This window comes from Cygnus atratus, chromosome 7 (genome assembly GCF_013377495.2).
Source record: "Cygnus atratus isolate AKBS03 ecotype Queensland, Australia chromosome 7, CAtr_DNAZoo_HiC_assembly, whole genome shotgun sequence".
Lineage (NCBI taxonomy): Eukaryota > Metazoa > Chordata > Aves > Anseriformes > Anatidae > Cygnus > Cygnus atratus.
This window is the reverse complement of record NC_066368.1, coordinates 36,714,071-36,740,834: the sequence shown is the minus strand read 5'-3', so window position 1 is coordinate 36,740,834 and position 26,764 is coordinate 36,714,071. Positions and strand designations below refer to the sequence as shown.

At 43.8% G+C, this 26,764-nt stretch overlaps 1 protein-coding gene across 1 annotated transcript; it reads right to left on the bottom strand.

The window, feature by feature from the left end:
* Positions 1–11,609: 11,609 nt before the first annotated feature.
* Positions 11,610–20,727, bottom strand: LOC118246667 (dual specificity protein phosphatase 13-like). Its single transcript, XM_050711977.1, is given in 5 exon segments — positions 11,610–11,751; positions 11,753–11,864; positions 17,316–17,536; positions 18,241–18,432; positions 20,570–20,727. Coding segments are annotated over 5 exon segments (825 nt in total).
* Between the last annotated feature and the right edge of the window lie 6,037 nt (positions 20,728–26,764).

Genomic DNA, 26,764 nt, shown 5'->3' with positions numbered 1-26,764 from the left:
GCATCTGGTCCTGTGGTACCGTGTGGCTGCAACCTACTGTCTGTGTAGAAGTAATCAAGTACACTTCATGTCATAAAACCCCACAACAGCAAAACAATGCCTCGTAATCCACAGGGAATGCTCCACGCCACCTCAGGGCAAGTGCCTTTTAATGGCTTTTTGCTCGGAGTTTGATCAGGTTCCAGACTCTTTCAAGCTGAGAATGCCATAAATGTTGGAAGTGAGGTACTCCATTTCAGGGAAAATACAAAAACCAGACTGAGTCGTTCTGTGAAGTAGAAACAGAGTTGTTACACTATGAGAGATAGCAAGGCTGTCTTAATAGATGGCATTCAAGTGCAGCTGTTTATGGGTCTTAACTGGTGTTGGCCCACAGAACGCATACTTAGAAAGGAAATCAGGGAAAGCTAACACATGCCTGGGGGCTTTGAAGTTGTTATTATCATCCACATGCATAAGAACGGGAGATCCTCTCTAGTCTAGCAAGTAGTGAGAAATGAATGAGTTTGGCTGGCGCGTACATCAAAGGTCTTCACTTGTAATTTGCTTAAGAGATTAAAAATGAAATATGAAGGAATTATTGAGGAAGAGCAAGCTGCTGTTTTTTTTCCCCTTGCAGCAGGAAAGAAGAACAATTGAGCATCTATTCTGGCTGAAAGTGATTACCAAAAAGCTTTCTGACAACCTTGAGCAAAACAGCAGTTGAATCTTAGCTTCACTGGCATCAAATAAGCATTTGATTTACTGAGACCCAATTGGACCTGTCCAGTGCCAAGGAGTGTCTTTGAGATACAAACAAACTTGATAAAGCTTTTCCTTTAGCCACAATCTCTAAAGCAGTGCATTGCTAGACCATGAAATGTGCTCTGCGTTTTAGCTACCAGAAATATTTTGCTGCAGAAGTAAATGAACAAAACCTTGTGACAAACATTTGAAGCCTGCTGCTGTTTCCCATGCTGTCAAAAGTGATTTTTACTGAGGTTGTTCAAGAGACTGAGTAACCACTGGGAAGGAGGCAGTGTTGTCTGGTGATTAAGCCGTGGTTGGACTGAGAGATACGAAGGCTTGACAACAGCTGTGATCTTTTGGGACAAAACCGACTATGAATGCTTTTGAGGTGGAATTAAGAAGATTTCTAGTGAGGAGAGAAGTGGCTTTCTGAAACAGCTTCCAGCAGGAATGCAGAGTGTGAGAAACCCTTGATTTTCAGGGGTTTAAGGAATTATTATTTTTTTTTAAGGATCCAGAGATGTTGGCAGAGATCTAGATCATGTAAGTCTTCCCATCCCATGCCTCTTGCTGTTGCCAAGTCAGAGGATTTATGGAATGACTTGGAGCTTCTTAATCAATATCAGATACCTCAAAAAAAAAAAGAGCCTGACCTTTTTCAGAGGTGACACAGGAGCTGATAGGTGTTAGTCTGCAGCCCTTATGACCTAGAATCACAACCTGTGATTCTGTGACAATGGCACATGCTGACTGCAGATAATTTCCATGTTCGCTTCTGACCTTTCTTTAATAGCGCAAAATCTGTTAAAATTTGCTGACTGTAGGTCCATCATGTGTTTTGTCACTTTTTCTCTGCTTCACCACGCAAACTGTTATCGAGTGTTCTTGGTCCACATTATAGCATTTAGGTTGGGATTTTACCTGTCCTTTTATGCTCCAAAATGGGGAGTGCTAAAAAATTGTATGTAACTTTATTGTACATAGAGCAGAAGAGATCATCATTCCAGCTCATTTATTATTTTCTATCACTGAGACACAAGGCAGGAGTGTAACAAATGAGTGCATCTGTTTCCCAGTCAGAATTGATCTACAACATTTATGCTCTGAGTGTTGCTACTCTTAATTGTTATGCAGTGTTAAAGAATTCATTTTTGTGAAGCCAGCCAGGCTCTCCCACACCTTTCAGCCCATCCACATTACAATGTTAGCACTGAGTATTTTAAGCCTGTAGCATAACCCCTTGCTCTTCCATTAAGATTCCCAAGCAACTGCATTTTTCCACGAAACCATTCAGCCTGCTTTATTCCAGCTGTTGCAGGTGCTGATTTCAGCATGAATTATGGCCTTGATCTGCTACATTTATGAAATGTATTAACAGATATATATCAACAGATAGCAGAGTGTCAACTAAGTGTTTTAACAGAATGTTCATGTTGCAGAATTTCAAGTGAATGAAAATGAACTCAAAATGACAACAGCCCTGAGACAAGTGTCCCGTGCCAGAGAGGAGCATGCAGAGCGGTGGAAGGAAACTCCCGCTGCCTGAAAGGTGGTGTAGGGAAGGGCACAGGACATCGGGAGGAGTAAAACTGGGGGAAAGCTGGGCGAGTGGTCAGCAGGGGGATTTCAAAAATCTTTCCAGGAAAAGAGGACTTGGGTGTGAGATGCAGAACTGAAGTTTTACAGGAAATTGAACAGGAGCTGATGCCTATTGCAATTATGGTTCCTTTACTATTAGAAAATTAATATGTATAAATAGTGAATAAAATTACTGCTAAGCGTATTTTTGAAATGTCTTGAATTTTTCAGTGATAAGAAAAAGCCTGGTTTTAGAGAGAGAAGTATGCTGCACACCAGAGATAAGTACAGGCTTTACCTGTTGACTTCTCTCTTTAAAAAAAAGGAGGGAGAGAGGGGGGAACCCTAAAGGAGGAAAAACATGAAAGTAGAATACATCAAATATTGTTTCCTTGGAAACAAAAAGGAAGGTTACATCACAGGGTTCAAGACTATAAATAGAAACCTAACAGTGCAGATGCAGAAGAAACTCTTGTTCCTAAAGGGAAAATTTAGAAATGAGCATGACCTCCCTTTAGACACTGCTGTCACAATGTAGTCAGCACAAGCCGATCTCGAGGACTAGCAGTAAATTTAGCTGCTGGTGTATGACAGTCTTCACTCAATTAGCTGCAGAATTCGGTTCAGGGAACTGGTTCAGTTGGTGAGAAGAGGTGCAATTTTCAGACTGCTATAAATACAGTCAGTGTCTCCAGAGCCCTGCTATGCTGCAATGGCAGAAATTATTAAAAGTCTTTAGCTTGCACTCTAAATCCTTCAGGCAGTCATGACAGGTCAGTGAAAACCCCCAGCCCTTATTAATGCTTGTGGAAAGCTACCTAGGTGAAGCATCACTGTGCTCAGGAGCAACAGGCAAGGCAGGAGCTCGGGCTTTTGGACATGATGAGTTGGGGTTCGTGGGGTCTGGCACAGGGGTGCCTGTCCCCTCATGTCCCCCTGCATCCTGCCCCGTTTCTGGGATTCTTGATGCCATGGAGTGTTTATACTACTAGTTGCAAAACCAAATAATGTTGTTTTTGTTGTTACAAGTGGGGTCCTTCAGACAATGTCAGGGGTTCATCATAAGCCTTGTGTTTAAGTGGTGGTCAACTTTCTCCCTGCTTTTACAGTCAAACTTTCCCCTGTGTGTACGTGTATACAATGCTGCTGAAAAGATAGCTTCAAAATTGGGTGATCTGCACATCATTTGACAGGCTAAAGCAGTTAAATCTTCTTTCTAAAAACTGAAGCCTTGAATAAATAGCATTATGATGTGGCCTTTCCAGATGTTTAAAAAAAATTGATTGGTTATGGCTCTGTGAGTAAATGATTCCTTTCAAATTGAAACACAGATTTGTTCCATCAGTTTGTATGTGATAACACAGGGCCTGGTCAAATTTCCCCTTTTTGGTGGGAATCATCTCGGTTTGACTGGTGATCTTAGTGTGGCTGGCAGCTCACAAGGGGCTCCTCTTCCCCAAAACCGGCAGAGCAGGGCTTGGAGTTAACAGTAAGTGAAGAGCTTTGCTAAATGTCCCAGTGTCAAGGATCTTGATGATGCTGTAATATATATGCATGTATACATCCTTCCCCAGCACTGCTCATTTTAAGGCATAACGAAGTAAATGAAACAGCATGTGCTCCCAGCTGCTTTAGCCCTAGGACATGTCTGTGGTGTACCAGGTGGCAGTGCTCTAGCTCTTGGAGCTTTTTCATGTCTCAATGTGGTACGCACTCCTAAATCTACCGCAGAAACTCAGCTTTCCTTGGCAGGGGAGAGGAAGAGAAATATAAGTTTATTGACCTTGTCAAGAAGATTATGAAAACAATGAACTTTAAAACAAATAATAGTAATAAAAAGATCCCATGCTTTGTAAAGACAGTCTCACAATGGAAAGGATGGGAGCGAGAGAGGAGTTCAGAACATCTGGGGCTGGCGCAGGTTCAGGTCTTGTTTGGGTTGATGAAGGGGTGATTTGTATGCATGCCTGAGCCTAGCTGCGATTCTGCATCCAAGGTGGATATTGCTATAGCAAACCTTAAGACTCCAGGTCCCTAATCAGGATAAGATTTGGACTTTGTGATTTGTGTCAATCTTTAGCTTAATCTTAAGCTTGAATTTAAAAAAAAAAAAAAAAAAGTTGTAAGGGTTGCGGTGTACTTTTAATGGGAAAAGTTGTTGAGGGGATGATGTTTTAACGTTGGTTTTCCTGCCTGCACAGTTGCTGTCTTTTCAAAATATCTGCTACTCATTGAGAGCTGGTATTTCAGTGTGCAGTATTCTGCCAGTATAACCAGAGCACTCCAGAAGTGCTCATGCAATACGCTGTGTGGTATAACTACTAGACTATACAGATTTTTTTAGCCTGACATGATTTTTTTTTTCTCCCAGGTTTCTTTCTTTCTTATTTCTTTATTTTTTAGCAAGCCAGCACCTTCATTGGCAGGTAGGCATTTCTGAGCATTGGGATGACTGTCATCAGCATGACTAGCCTGATAAAGATATATTAGTATTCATCTGTTGAAATGCTTTTGGATGACTGGCCAGATGGACTGTTACTGCACTGATAGTTGACATCTGATCAAAAGGATGCGGAATAGCAAAGATGCAGGTAAATTGACAGTGCATGTCTGTGGTGTGAAGTAGGATGGGGTAGGAGCTCAAGGACTTCCTGGAGGTTATAGTGATCTTAAAGTCAGGTTATAACTACGTGAAAGCAGAACTGAGTCTAATCTAAAGCTTTTTTATTATTATTATTTTTTTTCACAATGAAAGATGACAGTAGAAAAAGACATCAGGTGAACTGGAGAGTTGTGAGAATTGATGAAAAGCGACTTCAGAAAAAATCCAAATATGCCTTTCCGTTTACTGCCTTCTCCCAATCATTCCCTGCCTCCTTGAAAAGCACCAGGCAGCTATTCTGCCTGATCAGATGAGCCTTTTAAATTAAATCTACTCAGCCTAATGTGTATGCCAGCACTGTTTTCCTTCATACAATTTTCATTTCTTGTAACGTTATGTCTCCTTTGATTCATTTAAATATGTTGAAGATGAAAAAGATGGTCAGTCTGATTAACAATCAGTTGTGTGTTCCAGCTGAGTATCAGCTAATTACGTACAGACAATTAACAGTTCCATCTGAGAAATGTGTTGCATAGGCTTCAAATGTGCAGAGCTGGCAAGGCTGAGATTCCCCTAGGAGAGGTGAAGAGGAGAGCAGCCAGGAGCCCCTGCCTGGCAGTGGTGACATGTCTTCGTGAGGGGAGATTTTCTCCTGAAAACCTCTCAGCCAGGCAGTGTTTCCTGATTATTTTTTCTTGCAGTTTTCTTGTCATTGGCTGTTGTAGACTGAGCCCCTTAGAAGTGTTCCTTGCGTAGGTGACTGGTCCAAATCACGTGGACTGAGACTTCCAGGCATGGTCATCACTACAAAAATGCTGCAGCCGATTGGTAGCTATATACATGCATGGACAGAGGATTAGAAATGCAAGTCAGTGAATAGAACAGAAGGTAAAAAGTAAATTTAATTTTCTGGTAGTCTCTGATTAAAAATGCTGTTTCTCTCTCATGAGAATGACTAAGAAAAGTGTCTTCAAGTCCAGTCCTGGTGTCCTGCTGTGTCTCTCTTGTGAATGAGTAATGAAAAATGGCCATTCATTGCTGAATGATTGTTTTTCCCCTTCAATGGAGGGGGGAGAACCCTCCAAAATCCAAGTCTTCTATGAGTCCAGCAGACTGAAAGCATCAGGAAACCTCTGGAGGGAAATAAAAAGTTATGAATGGAGAATAAAATATTGGTGTAGAGCAAAAGGGCTGTTGTGTATAAAGAGCAGATGGGAAAATGTTGGGTTTGAAGTTTAAAAGACAAGGATCTGAATCTCATTCAGTTGAGCAGGGGGAAGTGGTTTGGGTTTCCTTTCCTTGGAGGTTGGCTCCATTTGATGAATTGTCGAGATGTGCTATAAATGTTGAAGATTTATAGGAGAGGCTCCAAGTATTACTAATAAGCAGCTAAAAATAGATATGATAGGAAAATATAAACTGACAAACAGATCATCCAGCATAACAATAACTTCATAATCACACAACTGTTGCCAACTGAAGATGGGAGACATGGCATGAAAATGAGCTTTTGTTTTTCACATCTGAAAGTTAAAGAAGTCGGAGTGGAAACAGATGTTCTACAAAACAATGTGTCAGAATAACTCTAGTAACAGCCAGTTGTCACCAGAGCTGAGCAAATAATTCCTTGCTGGCTGTTTGCTGGCTGATAGTTTTCCAATGATGGGTGGGGTTTTTGTAAAGAACTGGTTTCTTTCTTTGTTTTTGTAAGCAACCTAAATGTTTTGGTAGAAGAATATCAATATTTCACTGCTTATAGTTCTGTGCTTCTCAGGTTTTTGGAATTCTTGTCTAAAAGCTGTTGACCCTCAACAAGTAATCTTAAGGTATTTGGTGAATCATTTTGGTTGTAAATTTCTGTGAATAACTCATTGTTGATAGTTAATATTAGACAAACTGATGAATTATAATGCTGAATTATTGAGGAATTAGATGGCTTAGATGTTTAGTCTTCATAAAAAGGGACTTGCAGAGCACTACTGTCTTTCAGAAGTTTTACACTGGGGCACAACCACAAGAGTAGACTTCATCTACTACTTAGCCACAAAAAGAGAGTTTGGCTTTTGTTTTCAGACTTTGTATGCTGAATGTTTCTCTTCCATATGTTTTCAAGTCAACTGGTAATACATGGACAATTTGACAATGGGATTAATCACTCTTAATGCCATTGTGAATCTCGGTCTGTGCTGGGTGCCCCCTGAACACACTGGAAGATCTCTGTGGTTGTGAGGGTGGCTGGCAGCCAGCAGGACCCAAGTGCAGCAGCCAGAAGCCCCCATCCCTTGACAAGTGGCATTTTGTGTGAGGGAGGCTCTGCCCATGTCTTAGAAGCAGAGAGCTCAGCTTCTCAGAAATGGGAGCTGAATCCTAGACCTGCTTTAGAATTTCACTTGAAGTTTAGTAACTGATGTTTTTTGTCAGCTGGCTGGATCTTTGCTGTGCAGGTTTTCTATTTCTACTACTAAGAAAATATTTTGATTTGCAAGGGTATTTCCACTAGGAGATGCTTTGTCTCCAGGGCAACTTCCCTGAGAATTGTTTTAAAAGTTGGTTTATGGAGAGAACTGAATCTTGGTTTTGCAGCCTTAAACGCTTGCAGCATTTGAATGCTGCATTAGATAGTAATAAAAAGATTTTATTCTTCTTATACTGTTTTTGCCCTTACTTGACACCTTCTTATTTTCTGAAAACTGGGGAGCCATGCAGGTGTACTCGAGGATTTGATAAGGAAAATGTGGGCCTCAGTGTAACTTTGCAATCGAGTGCGAAAACATTAGATGGGACACCACATGGCCGCCTCACAGAAGGGGCTCTGCAACAGGGCACAAAATGGCTACCAGAGGAGAAGCAAGGAAGAGAAGGGATTTTTAAAGGGTGAGACAGGAATAAGGCAGCTTGAATAGCCAGGGCTGTTGAGCATGAGGGTGATGGAGGGATGTTCTGGAGACAGAAGCAGGAGGAGGAGAGCCAGAGCCAGATCCTCAGCTAACATCACTGGGTATTTTTAGGAGCACTTCCTGAAAGTGCTCTCAGTGTATAAACAGACGAGGTTCCAGGAGGCAGCAGCGAGGGGGAGCGGTATAACTCAATGATGCTTGTACCACAAATAGTACGCTGCAAAGAGCAAGTTGTTTGACTTTATTAGAACTACAGCCTCCTGCAACGGATCAAGGATCAAGTTTATAAGCAAAATAATTGTAGCTTGAGGAAAACTTAACTGTTGAAAGCCTTGCAGGCCATAGATTCCTCTTTGACTTGGCTTCAGGAGCTGCAGATACTCTTTGAATGTCAGGGTATGAAGTAGATTTGCGAAGCACATGCTATTTTGAAGCTCCTCTCTGCAGTAAGATGTACCTCAGCCTTGTGATCAAGGAAACACATGAAATAGAAAATAGGAGGAGGAAGATAACATCTGGCAAGTGGACTTGACAGTGCTTTGCAGATCTAGAGGGACTGGCAGGAGCTGGGCAGATCTGGTCCCAACAACAGAATTAGGCAGCAGAAAATCACCTGGTCTTGTTGTGCAGTGCCAAAGCTCAAGCAGAAGTGGGAGCCGCTGGCTCACATGGAACAAACCCGTGTAATGCAGAAACATAAATTTCCTTGCACCTGCAAGGAAAAGGCTGACACTCTTAGCTGTTGCCACTGCACCACATGGCGTGTACCTGGACAGTGTCCTGGCTGGCACTTCTTTCCATAAGAAACCTATCCTTGGCAGGATCTCCTTCACTGCAACTTGTTGAAAATTTCTATCCTCTCCTCCCGTGGCTCTTTGCAGAACAGATTTATGGTCCCACTTTCCTTTTACAAATAAAAACCTAAGTGCAAATCTGAAGGATAAATAATGCAGTGCAGACATGCCCGCAGCAATACTGTCTGTATTTATCATTGCTGAAAGTCTGGGAGGAAAAGCTGCAGAAGGCATGATATCTTAACTGAGAGAACTATTCCTGTACTTTTGTGCTAATTCTGGAGGCTGGAGAGCAATTCCGTTGTGTTTTTCCCTAAACATCCTGCTGAAGCTCAGGCTAAGTCCAGGTGCTTTGTCTGACATGGGGCTAAGATGGCCATCCTCCTTCAGGGGCTTCCTGGGTGGGAAAGGCAACAGCTCCTCCTCGGTGCTGGAGGTCACTCCTCAACGGGCACTCAGAGCAGAGGTGTTCATAAATAACCCTCACCACTTGCTCTGTGCTGGTTGAGAAACAGGCATGGAAAAGATGATGGCCTAAATGTTGCTTTGCCCATATGTATGAGTCTGCTATCTGATCACCTATCCCTGTATCTACTAGCATGGTTTTGGGCAGGTAATATTTAGCTAGTGCACTGGACAAGTGTGATAATGGCAGGCTATGTAGAAGACATGCACCTCTGGGGGAGAAAGTGGGACTTTTCTCTACCTGAGTCCTCAGCAGCAAAATTGGCAGCTGCCCACCAGGATCAGACTCCTGACTAGCAGCAGGGATAGCTGTCGGGAAAGAATCTATTCCTTGTTTCTCAGGGCGAGCTGGCAGCTTGCAGTGAGCCAGCAACTCTGGTTCTGGAAACTGCAGCAGAAGATACACTGGAACCACCCCCAATATTGGTTTTAGTTTTTATTGTTTGACTTGATTCTGGCTGTAATTTTAAGAGACTTCTGCTTGACTAGAGCACAGGGGCAGCAAGGTACTTGAGTGTGCAACCTGTGTGGGTTTGATGACAGCTGCTGAGTTGTGACCAACCTGTGAGCTGGGGCACGTCTGTGCTGCTGCAGGCCTTTGCCATACACCTGCAGCCATGCCACCTAGCCAGTGGCCCTGCTTTGGCAGTGCCCTGGCTTCCTGGTCCATGTGGCAGGGCATCTCCGGCTGTCCCTGGCCAGCTGAAGCAGTCCTGCAGTGGCTGAGAGGCCTCAGCAAGGGTAGACTTAGGTTCAGTCCCTCTGAAGAGGTGTTCATTTTATATGAATACCCGCAGATGTTTCCAGGTGTGCAGTTCACTGGGAATTATGACCTGTCCTGACGGGCATAATGCACGGATTTTGGACTTGAGTGTTTCATACACCCCTTGTGTTTTAATGTAATGCCATTTGGCTCAGCATCAGTGGCGCTGCAGTGAGCTGAAGGCAGCTGAAAAGACTGCTCACAAAACAGCTTCAGCATGGCCTGAACCTTTCCATTAGGAAAGGGTCCCCAGGCAGAGCTTGGTGGGGCAGACCCAGGTGCCAGGAGTGATCCAGCCACCAGGCCCCCTGAAATCCAGCCTCCTTGCTGTGGCAGCAGTTAAGAGGCCTATGAAAGCTGTAACTCCACTGATTTTTCCGTCGTTAGCTGTGACCTCCCTTCTGGCCACTTACTCCGGTGTCAGAGCATCGGACCTGTTCTGAGGGAAGAGTCATCTCTCTGTTCCCTGGGAGGAGGTTGCTTGCTTTTTACTTACTGCATTTATGGAGGCAGAAACACCACCTGAATTTCTCTGTAGGGCTCTGCAGGGAAATCAGGTTTCCATATTGCATTATGAGAAATGCAGTGGAAATGTGCTATGCTCAGTTAATTTTTTTTTTTAATGTATGGAGGCAAAAGAAACTTCAGTTGGGAATGGCTTCTCTCTCTGTTCACCATCCCTAGTGCTATAAATATGAACTGCATGGTACTTTCAGAACTGCAAGCCTTTAAGGCATCTCAGGGGAAAACATCACACCAAATTAATCTGCCGTCAAGTGGAAATTCTATATTGTTTGCATTTGCCAATGTTCTGTATGTGGCTGTAATTGCACTGAAGCAAATATCTGCTTCGAATTCTTCACAAGATTAAATGTGGCCAATTGGGCATAAAAGAGTAATCGAAAAGCAGAGCTGCTACTTTGGATTTGTTAGAGGCACTGCTCATTTTTGCTCTGACACAATGACACCAGGTTCTGCCTTTCAGTTGTAGCAGGGAAACCCAGGGAATGTGATGTGGAGCACAGGGTTTCCAGGCAAGAGAAGGACATCCCCGCCTGGCACTGCCACCCCACAGGCAGTGTGCCCACGCATGTTCCTTTCATGAGCAGCAGCCTCCCTTCACTCCTGATCTCCCTTCCTTCCCGGCAGCATGGCCTTGGCATGCAGCATCTGCCTGGCCCTCCTGCCAGCCCTCTCTGGCCTACTCTGCCCTCTCTGGCCCTCCTGTTGGCCCCTCTTAGCATTCTGTGCCCTCGCTGTACGTTTGAAGCTGAGAGGATCAGTGAAGGCCCCCACAGGAGCCCCTTTCTGTGGCTGGTCACAGAGAGATCCCCGAGTCTGAGCTGGATCCTGGGTCGTGTCACCATGCCTGAAGGAGCATGTCAGCTCACCAAGCCTGCAGTCCCGCCCTATGCCAGCTGGATGTGAAAGGTTAAAGACTGCTTGAAAACCTTATGGTTTCTTTTTCTAGTTTACTAGTTGAGCCATTTTCCCTCCTGCCATATAAATGCAATTATAAGCAAGTAAAAAGTCTCCTCAAGTTGGTTGTGCTGCCTTTTAATTCTGCACGAAAACCCAACTGCTCCCTGTGCCCTGCACAGCAGGTTGTTAAAGAAACAGGCCCAGGTGGGCGAAATTTCCAGTATGAATCCCTCTTTATTTCATTTTCTTTCAATTAGTGGGCTTATCCAAAAAATACATACCGAGCTTCTACCAGCCGTTTCCAGAGGAGTTTCTCAGTGCAGCTACAGCTAAGTCCCCGCAGCATCTGTGCCCCATCTTCAGCTTGGGCAGTGTCTCTGGGTCTGGTGGCAGGAGACAGGCCCTGAGGGCTCTGTTCCTCTGTGTTTGTCCCTCTCTAGCTGGAGGTCCAGCTCCCGAAGCTGCTCGAGGAAGCCGGAGTTGGGGCAGATCCCTCTGTGAGCGCACAGCCTGAATTGCGTCAGTGAGGGACATGTTCTCGCAGATCATTAAGAAGGCAAGGACAAGAGTTGCGGATCGACTGATTCCCATTGCGCAGTGAACTAGTACTTTGCCTGGAAAATGGAGAGAGAGGTTCAGTTATACCAGGGGGCCAAGTGGTGGGGTTCATGGAGCTGGAGCAGAGCCGGGAGCAGTGCTGATGCTGGGGCTGAGCAAGCGGGTGTGCACAGCCTGTCTGGGCAGAGCTGCTGTGGCACTGGTGGGGCATAGCAGGGCTTTTAATGGCTGGGGACAGAAAGTTCATAACTGCATCCCAGCATCTGTGGTTGTGCCTGTGAGTTTTGGGCTTAGCCCTCAGCCTGGTGGCATGCAGAGGTGGCAGAGAAAAACGTTCAGAGCTGCACAGCCTGCTTGTGATGGGACCCAGGTGAGGGGGCACGAGCTCTGGGGCTGCACAACCGCCCCCTCTTCCCTCTGCTTCTTGTGCCCCGTGCCCAGCCTGTCATCCCTGGTTGTCCCTGCTTGCTCACCCATGGTTTTGGGAGCGTTGTAGTTGCTGGTAGAGTTTCAAGTGAGACAAAAATATCCCTGTTGGATGATGACACTAGATCCAGCCAAAAACCTCAGACTGATTGCCCCTGTCTCTCTGGGTGTTAATTCTGGATACTTTGTGCACAGCTTTTCATCTTAAATCCCATTTTGTTTGTGATAGAGTATTTATTTAGCAACTGCTCTGGTTCTGACTAATGATGATCGCATAGCCACATGCTTGGAGAGCACGAGCATATGTTGTAAAAACCTACTCTGGGCAGCAGGTTCAGAGAAGTGTCAATTCTGCAACGTATGTGACACCGCCACCTTTCATTATCCTGGCATGAGAAATCTGAGCTCAGTCCTAAAGATAGACATGTCTTCAGGAGAAATAAAGGGACAAATATAGTCTCCAAGGAAGCAGCAAAAACAGCCCTGGTGCCAGCAGAGATGGACTGGGCATCGAAACCTCTGGGGGAAGGAAGAAGTCTTTGAATGTAATGTAAAGTTTTGCAAACCTCAGACCCAATCTGCATGGCTCTCTAACACACTTGTTCCCATGAGGGTGCAGGTATATCGCCTCTTTTATGTGTGCAGTGTTTATTCCACAGCTAGCCTTTTTCACCATGCACAGAGGTTATGATAAATGCTGGTACACTGACAATAAAATGACGGTTTGTTGCAGATAAATCAGTCATGTGAAATGATTTGATTAACGTAAAATTGCTCTAATGAAAGCAGATTTGAATTTACTATGTGATTATTTGCAGCAAACAAATTGAATATTTAACTTGAGTCAGGAAACAAAAGCTGTGTTGCTCTTCAGCTCCTTTTACAGGCTCAGAGACGTATCCCTTCTCAGGAGCTGTAAATGGGTTAAGTGACACTGAACCCACCACGACGTACTGTGCCTGAGCAGCGCTCAGAGCACGTCTGCAGTGTGTGGGCTGACTGCAGCGACCTCGGTACCGGAGCGTGGCGTCAGCCTCCCACGGGAGGCAGCTGCGCTGCGCCCGTCCCAGCGCTGCGGCTCGGTTTCCTGGGGTGGCTGCTGGACCAGGGCCTGGGAAAGCAGCACTGGAAGCCCTTGCGAGCAGCCTTCACAATGGCCATTGTGGTGCGTGTCCCCGTCATGGGATGGGCAGGGAGGTTATAACCAGATCTTCAGCACCGCAGAAGCTGTGCCACAAGCTGATGTCCTCCAACTCTGCCCCCCCCAGCCTTTGTTTTAACATACTCTCCAAAGAGAAGTTGGACTGAGCCCACATTAGAGGGCCATGTTGCAACCTTCTCTCAGCGTGTAACAGGATCCCTTAGGAATAATGGGATTAACTGAGGAGAAGTGGGGGCATTTAGCTTCTGGCATTATTAAATCTTGCAATCCTTACTTGAAATGTTGCACCGCGCATCTCAAGCTACTCTTTGCAGAGGCAGACAATGACTGTCATCTGGCTGGGATTTGTGCAGAACAATAACACTTGGTTTTTAACAACGGATTATGGATATTGTATCCAGCTCATGCCTGCTGTAACTCTACTGACATCAAAGGGTTTGCAGTAGGGATAAAGTTTGCACATTCAACTTTGTTGGCCAAATTCAAGTTGGGAAATTCAATGTAGCTGAACAAATTAGCCATTAAAACACATAATATCTTATTGTCCTTTTGCTACTCATCATTAACTGAGCTAAATGTCCCAAACTAGCCCTTGCTTCCTTGCAGGATGGATTCAATTTGGCTTCAGACCAGGCTCCAGCTCCGTCACCCAGAGCGAATGCCCCAGCTGCCCTCGCTCCTCTGGGTCCAGCAGAGCCCCGCTGCCCACCAGCAGCAGAGCTCAGAAGGGCTCTCCCCACTCCACCTTGCTTTCCTCATCTCTCGTTATGTTTTAGCCACCAGCCTGTAGCCAGGTGCAGGACCAATGGTCTATTTCTCGATCCACCAGTGTCTATGTTTGCACTTCTTTAAACAGCAAGAAGCCTGAGGAGAGCTGTAAATGGCGGCCTGCCCCTTCTTCCTAGGCCTCCCAGAACAGGTAAGGGCTGTCATCTCCTGGGGAGAGGCAGCTTAAAGTGAGGCACGGGATGTCCCTGTGGCAGAGAGAGGAACCCTTTTCTCCTTGGTTAAGCTTCTTTCGTAACCAACAACCAACAGCAACAAAAAGGAAGGAGAGGGAGCTTGGCTCTTCATTTGCTCCAGTGGTGTGGAAGAAGGGAAATGCCTTTGAGAGGGTTTACAATTTCAGTAAGTTAATGGGGGACTTGAAACCTGCCTGTTTTAAACATGTTTGGAGGGCAATAAAAGGATGAGCTCCCTACTTGGGAATCTTTCTCTTTTAGTCTGGTAGTTTTCATGGTATGCTTTCAACTGTGTGCTCAAGTTTGCTTTTTCTCCCCCTTTTGCTAGACTTCATCAAACTCTGCTGATTTACGCTTAGGTATAGCTGCTCTACCAAAAAATGCAACTACACAGATGCCCATGCAAATGGGCAAGATTGATATTGATATCACTGAATATCTGTTCAGTTAAGACAGAAATCTGGAGTAAATCTGTCTGTGCTGCACTCTGGACTTGAGGAATAAAACATCAGAATTTTGCTTCAAGCATGATGGGAAAACAATTCTTACTTGATTCTAATGAGTATTTGATTCATAGTTTTAAATATGTTTGTGGCTCGTGTAGTCTTAACTTTAACTTATCCTCCCAGGTAGAAAAGATCATTTAATTTCATTAAAAAAAAAAAAAAAAGAAAAGCTGAATTTACTAGTAGTAGTTAATCAGCAGTCTTAAATGACTTCTCAATCAAACAGAAGTACCTCATTACATCCTGAATTTAATATGAACAGGCCTCTTGTCACCTGGTATAATTTTTTGTTCAGCATCACTGCTTATAATACATTCAGCTTTTTTCTCTTCTTCTAAATGATGTAAGTAACAATCCCCTCCCTGTCTCATCCCTTCACAGGTCATGGATGCTAAAATTTAGCATAGCTGCTAAATTTCTGTACTTCAGGAAATTATGCTTCTAGAACATCTTGTTTATATATTTTCCAAACTGTTGCACTTTCCTTAAAATGATGAATGTCAGCAACAGCTGGACTCCATATGATTGAATTTCACCTTGTCTCCGTTCCCAGAGCCCTGTTTCCATATGGAGTTCAGTAAAGCAATATCTAAAAGCACAGGAGTAGGGATAAATAGGAACTCTAGACACGATGAGTTCATTGTGTTTGCCTTGAGCCCTGACTTGTTCTGCGTTCATAACTTTGAGTATTTGGGTATGCATCTTGCAAAACACTGGTTTTGCTTGCTTTTGTGGCCACTGTGATTCATCTGTTGTTTTCTGTCTTTTGTCAATCATCTTGGAATTATTACTATTATTTTAAACTCCTTTTGCACATTCATGAGGAGATTTTGGATCTTACCTTTCCCCAGAGCACCACCAATAATGACTTCAATTGTAAACAGTATATGCTGTACTATGCATGGATGCAGATCCAAGTTTCCCAAATACGTTAGTGGTTTTGATATCCAAATGCAACCCTCAATTCCACAAAGGCAAGTGCTTTCTATTGGGGTGGATTATGCACTCCAAACAGCAGTAAACTCGTGTATCTAGCACAAAGGTGCACTGGTTTCTGTTACTGTGTCTCCCTTTCCTAACTTGTCCAGCGTAGATCTCTAGATGTATAGATCAGATTTTCTAGATGCATATCACCAGGCTGGGGAGTTAAAATTTTGGAACCCTCACTAGTATTAAAGCTCACTATGATGTAAGCAAAACAGTCTGCTGAGTGCATAACTGTTCTCTTCATAAATCACTTTTCAGTAGGCAACTATACTGTTCTGTGGCACAGTGGAGACCTGACGTTGTGAAGGCTTGTCCTTAACAGGCACAGTCTCCATTAGCTCCAGGTCTCTGGCATCATATCTGGACAGTGTTTAGCAAGTCCAAGGATTTTGCCAGTTATCTTCCTATTTCAAGGTTATTTCTTAGCAACATTGTAGTGTTATCTCCTGACTGTTTTTTACCAATAAAATGACATTGTCCCAACTGGTTTTATCAAGTCAGGAGACTTGGTAAACAAGCTCTCTTCAACCAATTTGCTTCCTAGCACGTTCTTTCCTATATTGTGTTCTTAAGACTTGCATAGATTGTTGTATTATGGTTTTTTTACACAATCCCAGCTTTTATTTTAAACTCCATTACTAATTTGGCAAGATCAAGTGCATGCACCTCCTCCTGGGTCAGGATGTCCGTATAGTTAGTATGGGATGTTTGCTATTCTGTTGTCTTTTGGTAATAGAGATGTTAAGTAGCAATTCCGACAGGGAAAACCTCTTTGAATGCTTGTTCAGTGCACCCTCCCTGTTTTACCTTCAGAGAAAATACGCATCTATTCAACTGTCTTCCTAGTGCTTTTTTCCTTCATGCACAAAGACAACATGTAAACTGCAGGAAGCTCACACCAATATGCAGTTTTCAAAACAAGCAGCAAATAACAGCAAAACACACTCAAGTGACACCTGCCTTCCAGCCTTCAAGGACGTTCATGCCCTAGGGTGAGCCACTGCCATGCCATGTTCCCTTGCTCGGTGTCTGATGCCCTGCTCTGTGCTGGGAGCACAGCCTTGACTTTCCTACCCCGAGTCCTGCAGAAGTTTTGGGGGATCTCTGCAATAACTAGTTTGCTTCTGAGCAGGAATATGTGAAGAGGGGATGATGTGAGCCATTCCTGAGGGCTAGAAATAGACTTCTACAGCAGCATGGCTTCACTTCTGTCCTTTCCTGGACAGGGTAATGATTGCAGTAACAAGGAGCTTACAGTCTCTCTACAGCTCGTGTCATCAGCTTCCCAGACTCGCTGTGGGAGTCTGGGAGGCAGGTGTGACACTGCTTGGTTTGTGTATCTCTGTTCTTACCCACATCTGCAGGTGGTTAGTTTATGCCGAGTACTATTTGATCTCGCCCTACTTGGCTCCTACACCAAGGAGCATGCCGAAGGTACATCACATGCACAGATGATCTAGTTACCTCTTGGGGAGTTCAGTGCCGCTCTTATGTACCGAGCAACTGGGTAGCAGTAAATGCTGAGATCAAAGTTGGGGTTGTCCTCTGCTTCTATTCCATAGTAATCCACAGGCAGGTCTTTGTAGAACTTGGGCCTGGTGTCAATGCGAAATCGCCCGGCAGCGGCATTCACAATGTGAGAAATGCCCATTTGGCTCAGCTGAGCTTTGTCACAAGCGATGTACCTAGATGAAGAAAGGTGGTTTGTATCGTCCTGCTGCATCGCAGTGCGGGATAAAGCAGGCTGCTAATGGTGCGGTTTGTTACAACAGCCGGTCATACTGGCTGTTTTCTGACGGGTTAGTTAGGTCCAAAGTGTCCACAAAAAAGTTTCAAGACAGAATTGGCTTTTTAAGAATCTGGCTGTTATATTTCCTACATTTCCATTTTTTTCCCCAAACATCAGCTTAGGTTCTTCTCAGATAAGTAAAAATAAAAAGGTTGTGGTGATGAAATACTTGTGCAAAAACTGTTTTTCTGGTTTGCTCTCCCACCAAGTCACCTCTGCTGAGCATCCGTCAGGTCAGGGGACTGATGCCATCTGGCAGTATGAAGTGAAAACCAGGGGGTGTTTGTTTAACATGGCCATGGTGCGGCCGCCTTCAGTAGTGATGCTGTGGCCCCACCAGGCTGCAGCAGTGTGGGCCTCCTGTGCTAAAGCAGGAGGAGAAATCAGGAGGGGGAGTGTTCTCCTGGGGGGGATTATCAGGATGCTAAGTTTGCTGTGGAATCTAAAGCACAGTTCAACCTTGCTCAACAATTAGACTTACTGTGAGGAGTCCCCAGATTAGTGCCTAGCTCTCTTTTTAAATAGAGTGGAGGATTTGGTCAGGGATAGGGTGGGGGCTAAGAGTTTCATCAACACCTTCAACCCTTCTGTCTCTCTTACAGGTCTCCCATGTAAAGGTTTGGCCAGACTTCATCCACGTGCCCAGTGGGGCATGCCCATGTCCAGAGCAGGCACCGCAGCTCCTCCAGGGATGGTGTCTCATCGCTGCTCTGGCTTCCCCGAGTCCAGCTTGAGGCTCTTCTTATTGTGGGGCGCAGCAAGTCCCTGCTGCACAGCGAGTCTCAGGCCACCCTGAAAGGGGGAGGGCAGAAGTTCACCACCAGCCAGAGACATTTCTGAGGTCATCCTCACTTCTCCTCACCTTCCCTCACCCCTTCACAAAATTTGCCCAGGATTACAATAGTGAGCTCTTTGGGGCAGAGATTATCTGTCTTCTCTGTTTTGAGATTTATCACAGCAGAGGCCATGACTGGAATTTGCGAATACTGTTGCAGTCTAATCCATGACAGTCCTGTGGCTCATGTGGTCCCATGGTGGGGTTCAGACAATGACTTCGCATGCAGCATGTGCTTCTAAAATAAATTTTTATATTATTATGGCAAATTGGATGCTAAAGCTTTTGCAAACTGCTAGGGTCAGGTACTCAGTAAGCTTATTTTGATCTGATTACTCAACACTTTTTCCTAGATTTGTCAAACAGTTGATTATAACTTCATGATTATGTTTTTAAAGTTGTGTTGTTTTGTTTTATTTTCCCTCCCTCCATAGTAATAGAAACTTTCCCTCTTCCTATTTGGAATTTTAGACACTATTGTTACTGCAGCAAAACAGCCCATTCCTTGATAGGCCAGCATGAGAGGAGTTCTGCTTTTAATGGACAGAGGTAATGCTATGGAAAATGTATCATGTAACTGTAGCTACTCGGTGGGTATACAAACAAGTTATGAATTTGATATGCTGCACTTTTCCTTTAACCTTGCAACTAGAACTTGCTTATATATTCTTCATCTAAGTTGTCTTTTATAATTTGTAATCAACAAGCTGAGCTGAGTTGAATAGAGTTGGGCATGCAAAATCTTATTCACAGGCTAACTCTGAATTGTCTGATTCAATACAGGAAACCATAATGAGTATTTTGGTTCTTTCTAATGGTAGTTACCAGCCATACTTGCTGTCCTGATGACAAACATTCATGATAGAAAGAATCTGCATGAGTAAGTTAGACTGATTCTAGCTGCCATTCATGAGCATTCCTATAGGGTTTTTTATAGGTTGTTTCATTTGCATTCCTCTGCTTTCCTGAAATAAATACTTTAATTATGAGGATAATTTTATTTTATTTTATTTTATTTTATTTTATTTTTAGAAATCAATTTATTTCTGGAATTACTCTATTTCCATGTGGTACATTTATTTTGAAATAGTAGTTCCATGTGTTAGATGCAGATTTGAGCTGTTGGGAGGATTTTTGAGGAGGAGAATAGAAACTGCATTTTTACCAGAGTTCTGTTTTAAGAAATTATTTTTAAAAGTCTGCTTCTGTGTTCTAAAAACTAGTCAAGTATCTGCATTGCAGAGATATTGCAAAGTCTGTCAACTCAGGCAGCTTTAGACCAGCAGTATCTGTCTAGGACTTGGATGAATTTGTAGTCAATGAGTCAAAATCTTGTTCTGCCATCGACTGCTGAATGTGCTTTGCGCAAATGATTAGAGAGGTGGTGTGGGGTAAAACAGTACAGGACAGCAGACCCGAAACCTTCCATCTCTGTGCTGAACAGCTGTCATGTACTAATAGGTTGTGTTTACGTTTAAGCACATCCATTGACAATTTTTTTCCCAACCAAAAATAGCTGTGGTGAAAGGTTTTCCTGGTGTCCCATCAAGGTGCTTTCACCAGCCCTAAAGTCACATTTTGATGTCACGTTGTTTAAAAATGTCTATCTTCACACACACAGGCAGAGAGAAGGTGAAGGCTAGCCCGCTTTGGGAGCTTTTGGCACCTTTATATTAATCCACTGTTTCGCTGAAGGAGAAACTGGCCAACCAAGGAGGGAGGGAAGCAGTGACCGCTGTGTTGGTGTTAGGTCAGTGAACGCCAGCCAGAAGCCACCCTTTGGCTGTGCCCTTGGGGTGACTCGCCTTGCCACCCAGCTGTCAGGGGGGCACCCTCTTATTTCAGTACACCTTCTTCTGCCACCTTCCCAGGCAGTCTCCTCCTTTTAAAATACAATATGTTTTCACCAAAAAACAACATTCCCAGGATGGTCTTGTATTGTTTGTGTTACAAAGAGCTCCACTCTGGAATGTGCTCCACTTCCAAATGTGCATATCTCCTCCAGTGTCAGCTTTTACTGTGAAAACAAAAGCAGATGTTCTTGCCCATTTCAGATGGCTTTATGCAAGAGGAGGCATGGAGGGATTCCCATACTGGAACGGACATTCCCCATCAATTTTGATAGCTTCTTTGATACTGGCCACCCTGGTGTCCCTGTACCAGCTCTGCCCCGGCTCCTGCTGGTGATCCCAGACACCTGTGTGACTCTCTGATCCCACACAGGAGGTCTGCAGCAGAAATGGGACTCGCATTTCCTGTGTCCTGACCACAAGGCCATCTGCCAGTTCATTAAAATGTTTCAGGAATAACAGCCTCCTCCAATCCTTCCCACCTCATAATATCTGCAGCAAATGTTCCCCTTTTTTGATGTATCTCATTCCTTGCAGTGTGGCTAATGACCACTCTAGGGCACTTCTCACTCCCTATAAAGCTGCTTTCAACTGTTTTGGGTTTTGTTCCTTATTTACTGCTGCCTGTTATCCCTTCCTCTTGCCCTCTCCACTGTATAAATACTTAGATTTTCATGTTACCTTGCCTCAGCGGACTGAAGGCTGCTGTCAGCCTTGCTTTGCTAAGCTTTGTGTGAGCAGAGAATTACAGGGCACTGACCAAGAGTGCTGGTAGTGTTGCTGTGTTTGTGTGGCCCTTCCAGGAGCTGTGCTTTCCAGGTCCATAACCCCATCCCTGTAACAGCCTGGGGGGACAGCTCTGAAGTGTGGCAAACCTTAGGAGAACTGCTCTGTTGGAGATATTTTTTTTTTTAAAGTTGTCTTTCTAGAAGTGAACATAACTGTGTAGACAAGGCGAGAAGAGGCAGTGTGTGCTTCGCTTACTGCATGGATTCCAAAAGTTGTGGAATAATGGTTTTCTTTGTAAGGTGGGTGTGCTGCTTCAGAACTATGCTAAGCTGACTTTGAGCTGGTGCTTGCATTGATCTTGTATTCAAGCTAAGGAATTTACTCCTGTTGAAATACAGACGTGAACTGCGGAAGTTGTGTATGAAACTTAGTCCATCTGCAGTCTGGTCACATTTGTTCAACTGGAGAACAGAATCGGTTCATGTAAACTCTATGCCCAATAAAAACTAAGGACTAGGGCTCAAATTTCAAATGTGAAATAATTGGAACTAACAGGCTGTGAATGATTCAAAAGCAGAGAAGTCTCTGTAGGACTATTCAGTTAATATGTTGAATAATGAATGCGCTGAAAAAAAATCACAGCTTTCCATATAAAATTTACAGACAGGAAAACAAGGCATTTTTTTCTGAATAAATGACTGCTCAGTTCTAGTGTCAGTCTAACATTTTAACTCACTAAATTTATACATGCAAGTGTCATTTACTGAAATGCACATTTTTAAAGAAAACAATGATATGAATAAAATTGTGTAATGTTTTATAAGGAGTATGAATAGATTAAAACAAATTAGTATGAAGGGAAAATTATTATATGTAATAATATGGCTCTTCATTTTAAAAATATGTTTTTAATGAGTCTCAGCTTAATTCCTCTCTATATTTTTTGTGGTGAATTTATTTCTGTGAAGTGTCATATGCATGAGCAATACAATTTTAAAATGCCTGCCTCTGAATGATATTCCTATGAAATATTCCTGATCTTTGACCTACTAGAGTTATATTGTAGTAATTATTATGTATTAATGTAGGAGAAATTTTACCATTATATTTAGATTAATTTTGAATTGGTTTGTACTACAACTGTAATTTGAGTTCCAGTGTGTAATAAAATTTCCTTAATTATGAATAGCAGGAGAATTGCCATCAGATGCCTATCACAAAGCAAAAGGTCATTCAGATGGCCTAGCGACCTAGACGCAGGCTGTGCATGTCACCGCACCATGCCCCTCTCTGTAACCCCCTTTCTGAAAACCAGAAGTGACTTTGCAGCAGTGGGACTAAGAGAACGGCCAGGTTGATGGTTTGTTGCTGTGCAATGTTTAGGGAACATCCCTGGAAAAAGGGAAAGTGGTCCTGTGAGAGGTCAGAGAACATCTCCTTGTTGTCTGATTAGGCTTCCTCTCTTCCCATCAGTGGATGCCTGTTTGGGCTGTATATGCTGTGAACACTTCGGTTGTTTTTCAGTTAATTCACTGGCTACAGCCTTCTCCATAACATAATTAGTGCTGTTTGGTGCCATGCTGAGGAGAGGGCCTTTAGAGACCGATCCTGTAACAGTCCTTGGAATCCTTTTTGAAGTCCTTTTATCCAATTTTCCAACACCACAGTATTTAATTAAATAAGAAAAAAATCAAATGTCAATGCAATTTTACCATTTGGCAGTACATTGGTGCGATATCAAGCTGAGAGGATGGTGTGAAGGCTGAGCTGGGACAACATGAAACCCTGCAGCATGATGCTCTGGGAAGTCAGAAGGGAAAAATAACTCTTATGTCTAGGATATCAAACTGGCGTCCTAGTAGAAATCCCTTATATCCTTTTTTTTCCTTACAATTTTCCAATGCCAAGATAATGGAGAGATTTTTGGTACCATAGAAGGATGTCAGTGCTCCCGTTTCAATGATGTTTGCAATATTTTAATCGTCCCAGGTATTTTATTAGCTTTTGTGTATGGGTAGAGCATAGCTGTTTTCCCCTAGCTTTAGTAAAAAACACATTTTTCAATCTTGAGAACAAAGTGCTTTGCATCCTGTGTTTTTTTTTGTTTTGTTTTGTTTTTTTTCCCTCAAGCTGGTATGTGCTGTACCCTTGTCATCTGGAGATATCAGTCTGACTGCACTTCAGATAGACTGTTTGATTTGCGACGGTAAAAGACCAGGCTGAAGCCCAGGGCTTGGCCAAAGTAGGTCATGTCAAGTTCATGCCTATCATGTATTCAAAAGCCATAAACGTTTCTCAGAAAGCCTATCCCTCAGAAAGATTCCTCCAAGATAACATATGTTTGAGAGAGGGTTTTGTGTTGCTGCATCTCCACACAAATGACAAGTATTACTGTCATCATTCTTTCTTCCTTGGTGTTTAACACGATAGTCTCACTGGAGTCATAATTTATCAATTGCTAGGAGCACTGTGGGATATAGATGGTATGAATCAAATACAGCGATGGCTGAGGTAAAGCTATCTGGGCTTGAAAGCTGTGATAGAGGCAGTTTCCAAGGAGGCTCGAGGTATTTAAGTTGCCAACTGTTTGTAAGAAAATCTCTCCAGCAGCTGGAGGATGTAATCTGAAGAGCACTTCCAAATTTAGTAGAGGCTTCCAGACTGACAGCTTTAACTGAGCTATACGTTTAGGGTAAGGCCACCGCTTGCCTTGGTGTGACTTAGCGAAATCCTTTCAGATGGCCTTGCTCTCAGCACAACATGCAGAGCCTGCACTGAGGAGCAGACTAGCCAAGTTGGTTCGTATCTGGGACAGCTTTGAGCAGCACAAGGGAGAGGAAAACATCTGCTTGTTCCTCTGCTCAATGCTGCGCTGGTACCAAATTCCCTGTCCCAGCTGGAGAGTGACTGTGACACTTTTCCTGTGCCCAAGCAGAACTTCCCTCCGTGTGACACCCAGGGAAATTGGCGGTGTTATTTCTGATGTAAAGCACTACTGAAACGTAAGGAAGAAATTAATCAACCCATCCTGATTCTCAAATATGCTGAATTTACCACAACTTCCACTGATGTTATGGGTAGCCAGGCCTCAGAAGCCTCAAAAATGTCTGTAATTTTTTCATAGCAAGGCTGTGGGCCAGCCAGCAGGGCTCAGACCTGATGGTCTTGACTGTTTCAGGATGTACAGCAGCATGTAGGCCCTGAGGCAGGGTGGCCTCATTTTCTTCTCTAACTGTAGTATAAAATATTCTCTTGTCATCAGCTGGTTAGTACACTTGTATTTACCAACCATGCGTGTGGCTCCTGATGGTGGCTAGTCAGAAACAGCCACCCTTTCACTGGCAGCAATATTCGCACTGAATGTGCAAAACCTGGCCACCTGCTGATTTTGCTAATTTTTTCCTGCATCTTGCATGTATATTTGTTTTATTCTTTAGCCATGGGAAATTATCTCAGTAGAAATATTGCCCACGCTACAGCTTTTGACTGGATAAAAGAGAAGTGAAAAATATGGGCAGCTAAATAGATTTTCCCTGACTCACCCCTTGCTCACTGAATGGAAAGCCAAAGCTTTCTGGACACAGTTGTGTTTTTGTAATATAAATGGGATCCTAACAATGTCTCTGAGTCAGAACAGAGGCAGGGATGGGCATACGGAGAATGCTTTACAGAAACTATGATAGGTGGCACCGCCAGCAGGACTGCCCAGAAAAGAGGAGAGACCTCACCCACCCCAAGCTCAGTGAGAAAGGCTTGGAGAAACAAGACTCACAACAATCCCACTGAAATCAACAAGACTTTGAGCGGTTTTGCAAGGCATCTTCAGTATGGAAAAGAAGGTCCCCAAACTATATTTTGTCAGGGTAAACACATGAGTGAAGTGTCTTTGGGAAGGTGGAGAGGTAAGAGGCTAGAAGAAGGTACATTGGGCAGGGATGTGCTTGGAGAAGCAAGCTTGGCTAATGCAAGCCATCCCTCTGGCTTTGGTGGAAATTGTAGGGAACCAGGGTGACAGAACTGGGCTTCTTCTCTGCTGCTTAGTAATTTTAGGAAAAATAGCTTAAAACTCCTTTTTTTTGTGTGTGTGTGTGGCTATTTTTGGCCTACTACAGTGTAATGAATAATTATGGAGAAGCTGTCAGAAGGTGTGCACAAAAGTCAATTTTCCGTGACTTCTTCACCACTGAAGCTTGGATGTATTTCGTAGCTGAATTGGACCCTTTATTTACTAGTTACAAATTTTATGTGCCATTTTAATAGTGTGCATTGTAACTATTTAAAGCTGTGCATTAAACAGGCCCAGACACTGTGTTAACAATCTGCATGTTACGATATATTTTTTGTAACTGCTTGTTATAGCATCAGCTATTACGGATTTATTACTAGTGCATTTTAGGTGGTGCTTTATAGTCGTTTAATTACAGCCATCTAGCAGTCGTTACATAAATATGCATCGAGAGCAAGAACCCCAATGTAAGGTGACCCAGAAGGCTTTTACCTGCCAAGACCAAGGTTCAGGCCCTCAGGTGGCAATGATATCATCAGCGTGTGCAAGGAAACACAAACATTTAAAGCTGTGCGGGGAGCTCTGTTCCTCCCTGCTCTAGGTGTTCATGAAGTCATCGGATGGAGCAAGAGCTCTGTAGACCTCTAAGGACCTGAACTTGGCTCTTGGCAAGCAGGCAAAAGAAAGTCAGTTCCTCTCCATCCTGTGTCCCAGCAAAGATGCCGGGCTTTTGGCAGCAAACTGCAGAACTGGGCCCTCCGGAGCCCCTTGGTACTCCTCTGCTCTCAGCTGCTAAGTGCATCCTTACACCCAGTAACCCAACCTGGTCTGCTGGAGACCTGGAGGCATTGCATGTGACCCAAAGGCAGCAGCTGGTCCAAAATGCATCTGCCACCTCTGTGCCACTGGTCACTGCTGCAGCATGCTCGTATCTGAGGCTCTCTAGCTCCCTGCTGGGCTACCGCTCCTGGATCACATACCATTGCTAGTGTCCTGTGCAATGGACCTCAGCCACCAGACTTGACTGGTGATTGATTTTGACAGTCTGTAACACATTCATCCATTCAGTACTGGTATTTTTTACACCCCATTGAGAAAACACAAATCCCATTCTGCAGTATGATAGTGCTAAACAGCTATGTGCTACGTTCATGAGAAACTCCTGCTATTCTTATGCTCCCACTCAAAGACAAGCTTGCCTAAAATTCAGTTCTTCCTGCGTAAGGCTGTCTCTTCTCCTGTGCACAAGGGCTGTTAAATTGCAGTATCGTTGCCTCCAGCAATGACTTGCCTGTGATGAAAACAGTTATTTTGAATGGGTAAACTGTGGTGTTTTTTGTTTGTTTGTTTTTCTGAGAGCACCCTCAGATTACTGAAACATTTCTGAAACAGAGATTGGCAAATGGATGCAGGTTGAAAGCAGGAGAAATGTGTGCCATTTTGTTTTCTTATTGGAGCTGCTAGTAACCAGCTGGGCTGTCTGGCTGACCTTTTTTTTTTTTTCTTTGGTACAACCACTGCAAAGCTGTCACCCTTCCTGAGCAGCACAAATCTTGCTTGCTTTTTCCTGACTTTTAGTAATGTTCCACCAATATTTGCAGCCCGCAGCTGCAGAGAGCATGGGGTGCTCTCGTTACTGGATGGTGTTAGTACAGCGTGACCCTGCAGAGAGGTACAAGCTTAGGTTTGTTCACAGATTGCCTG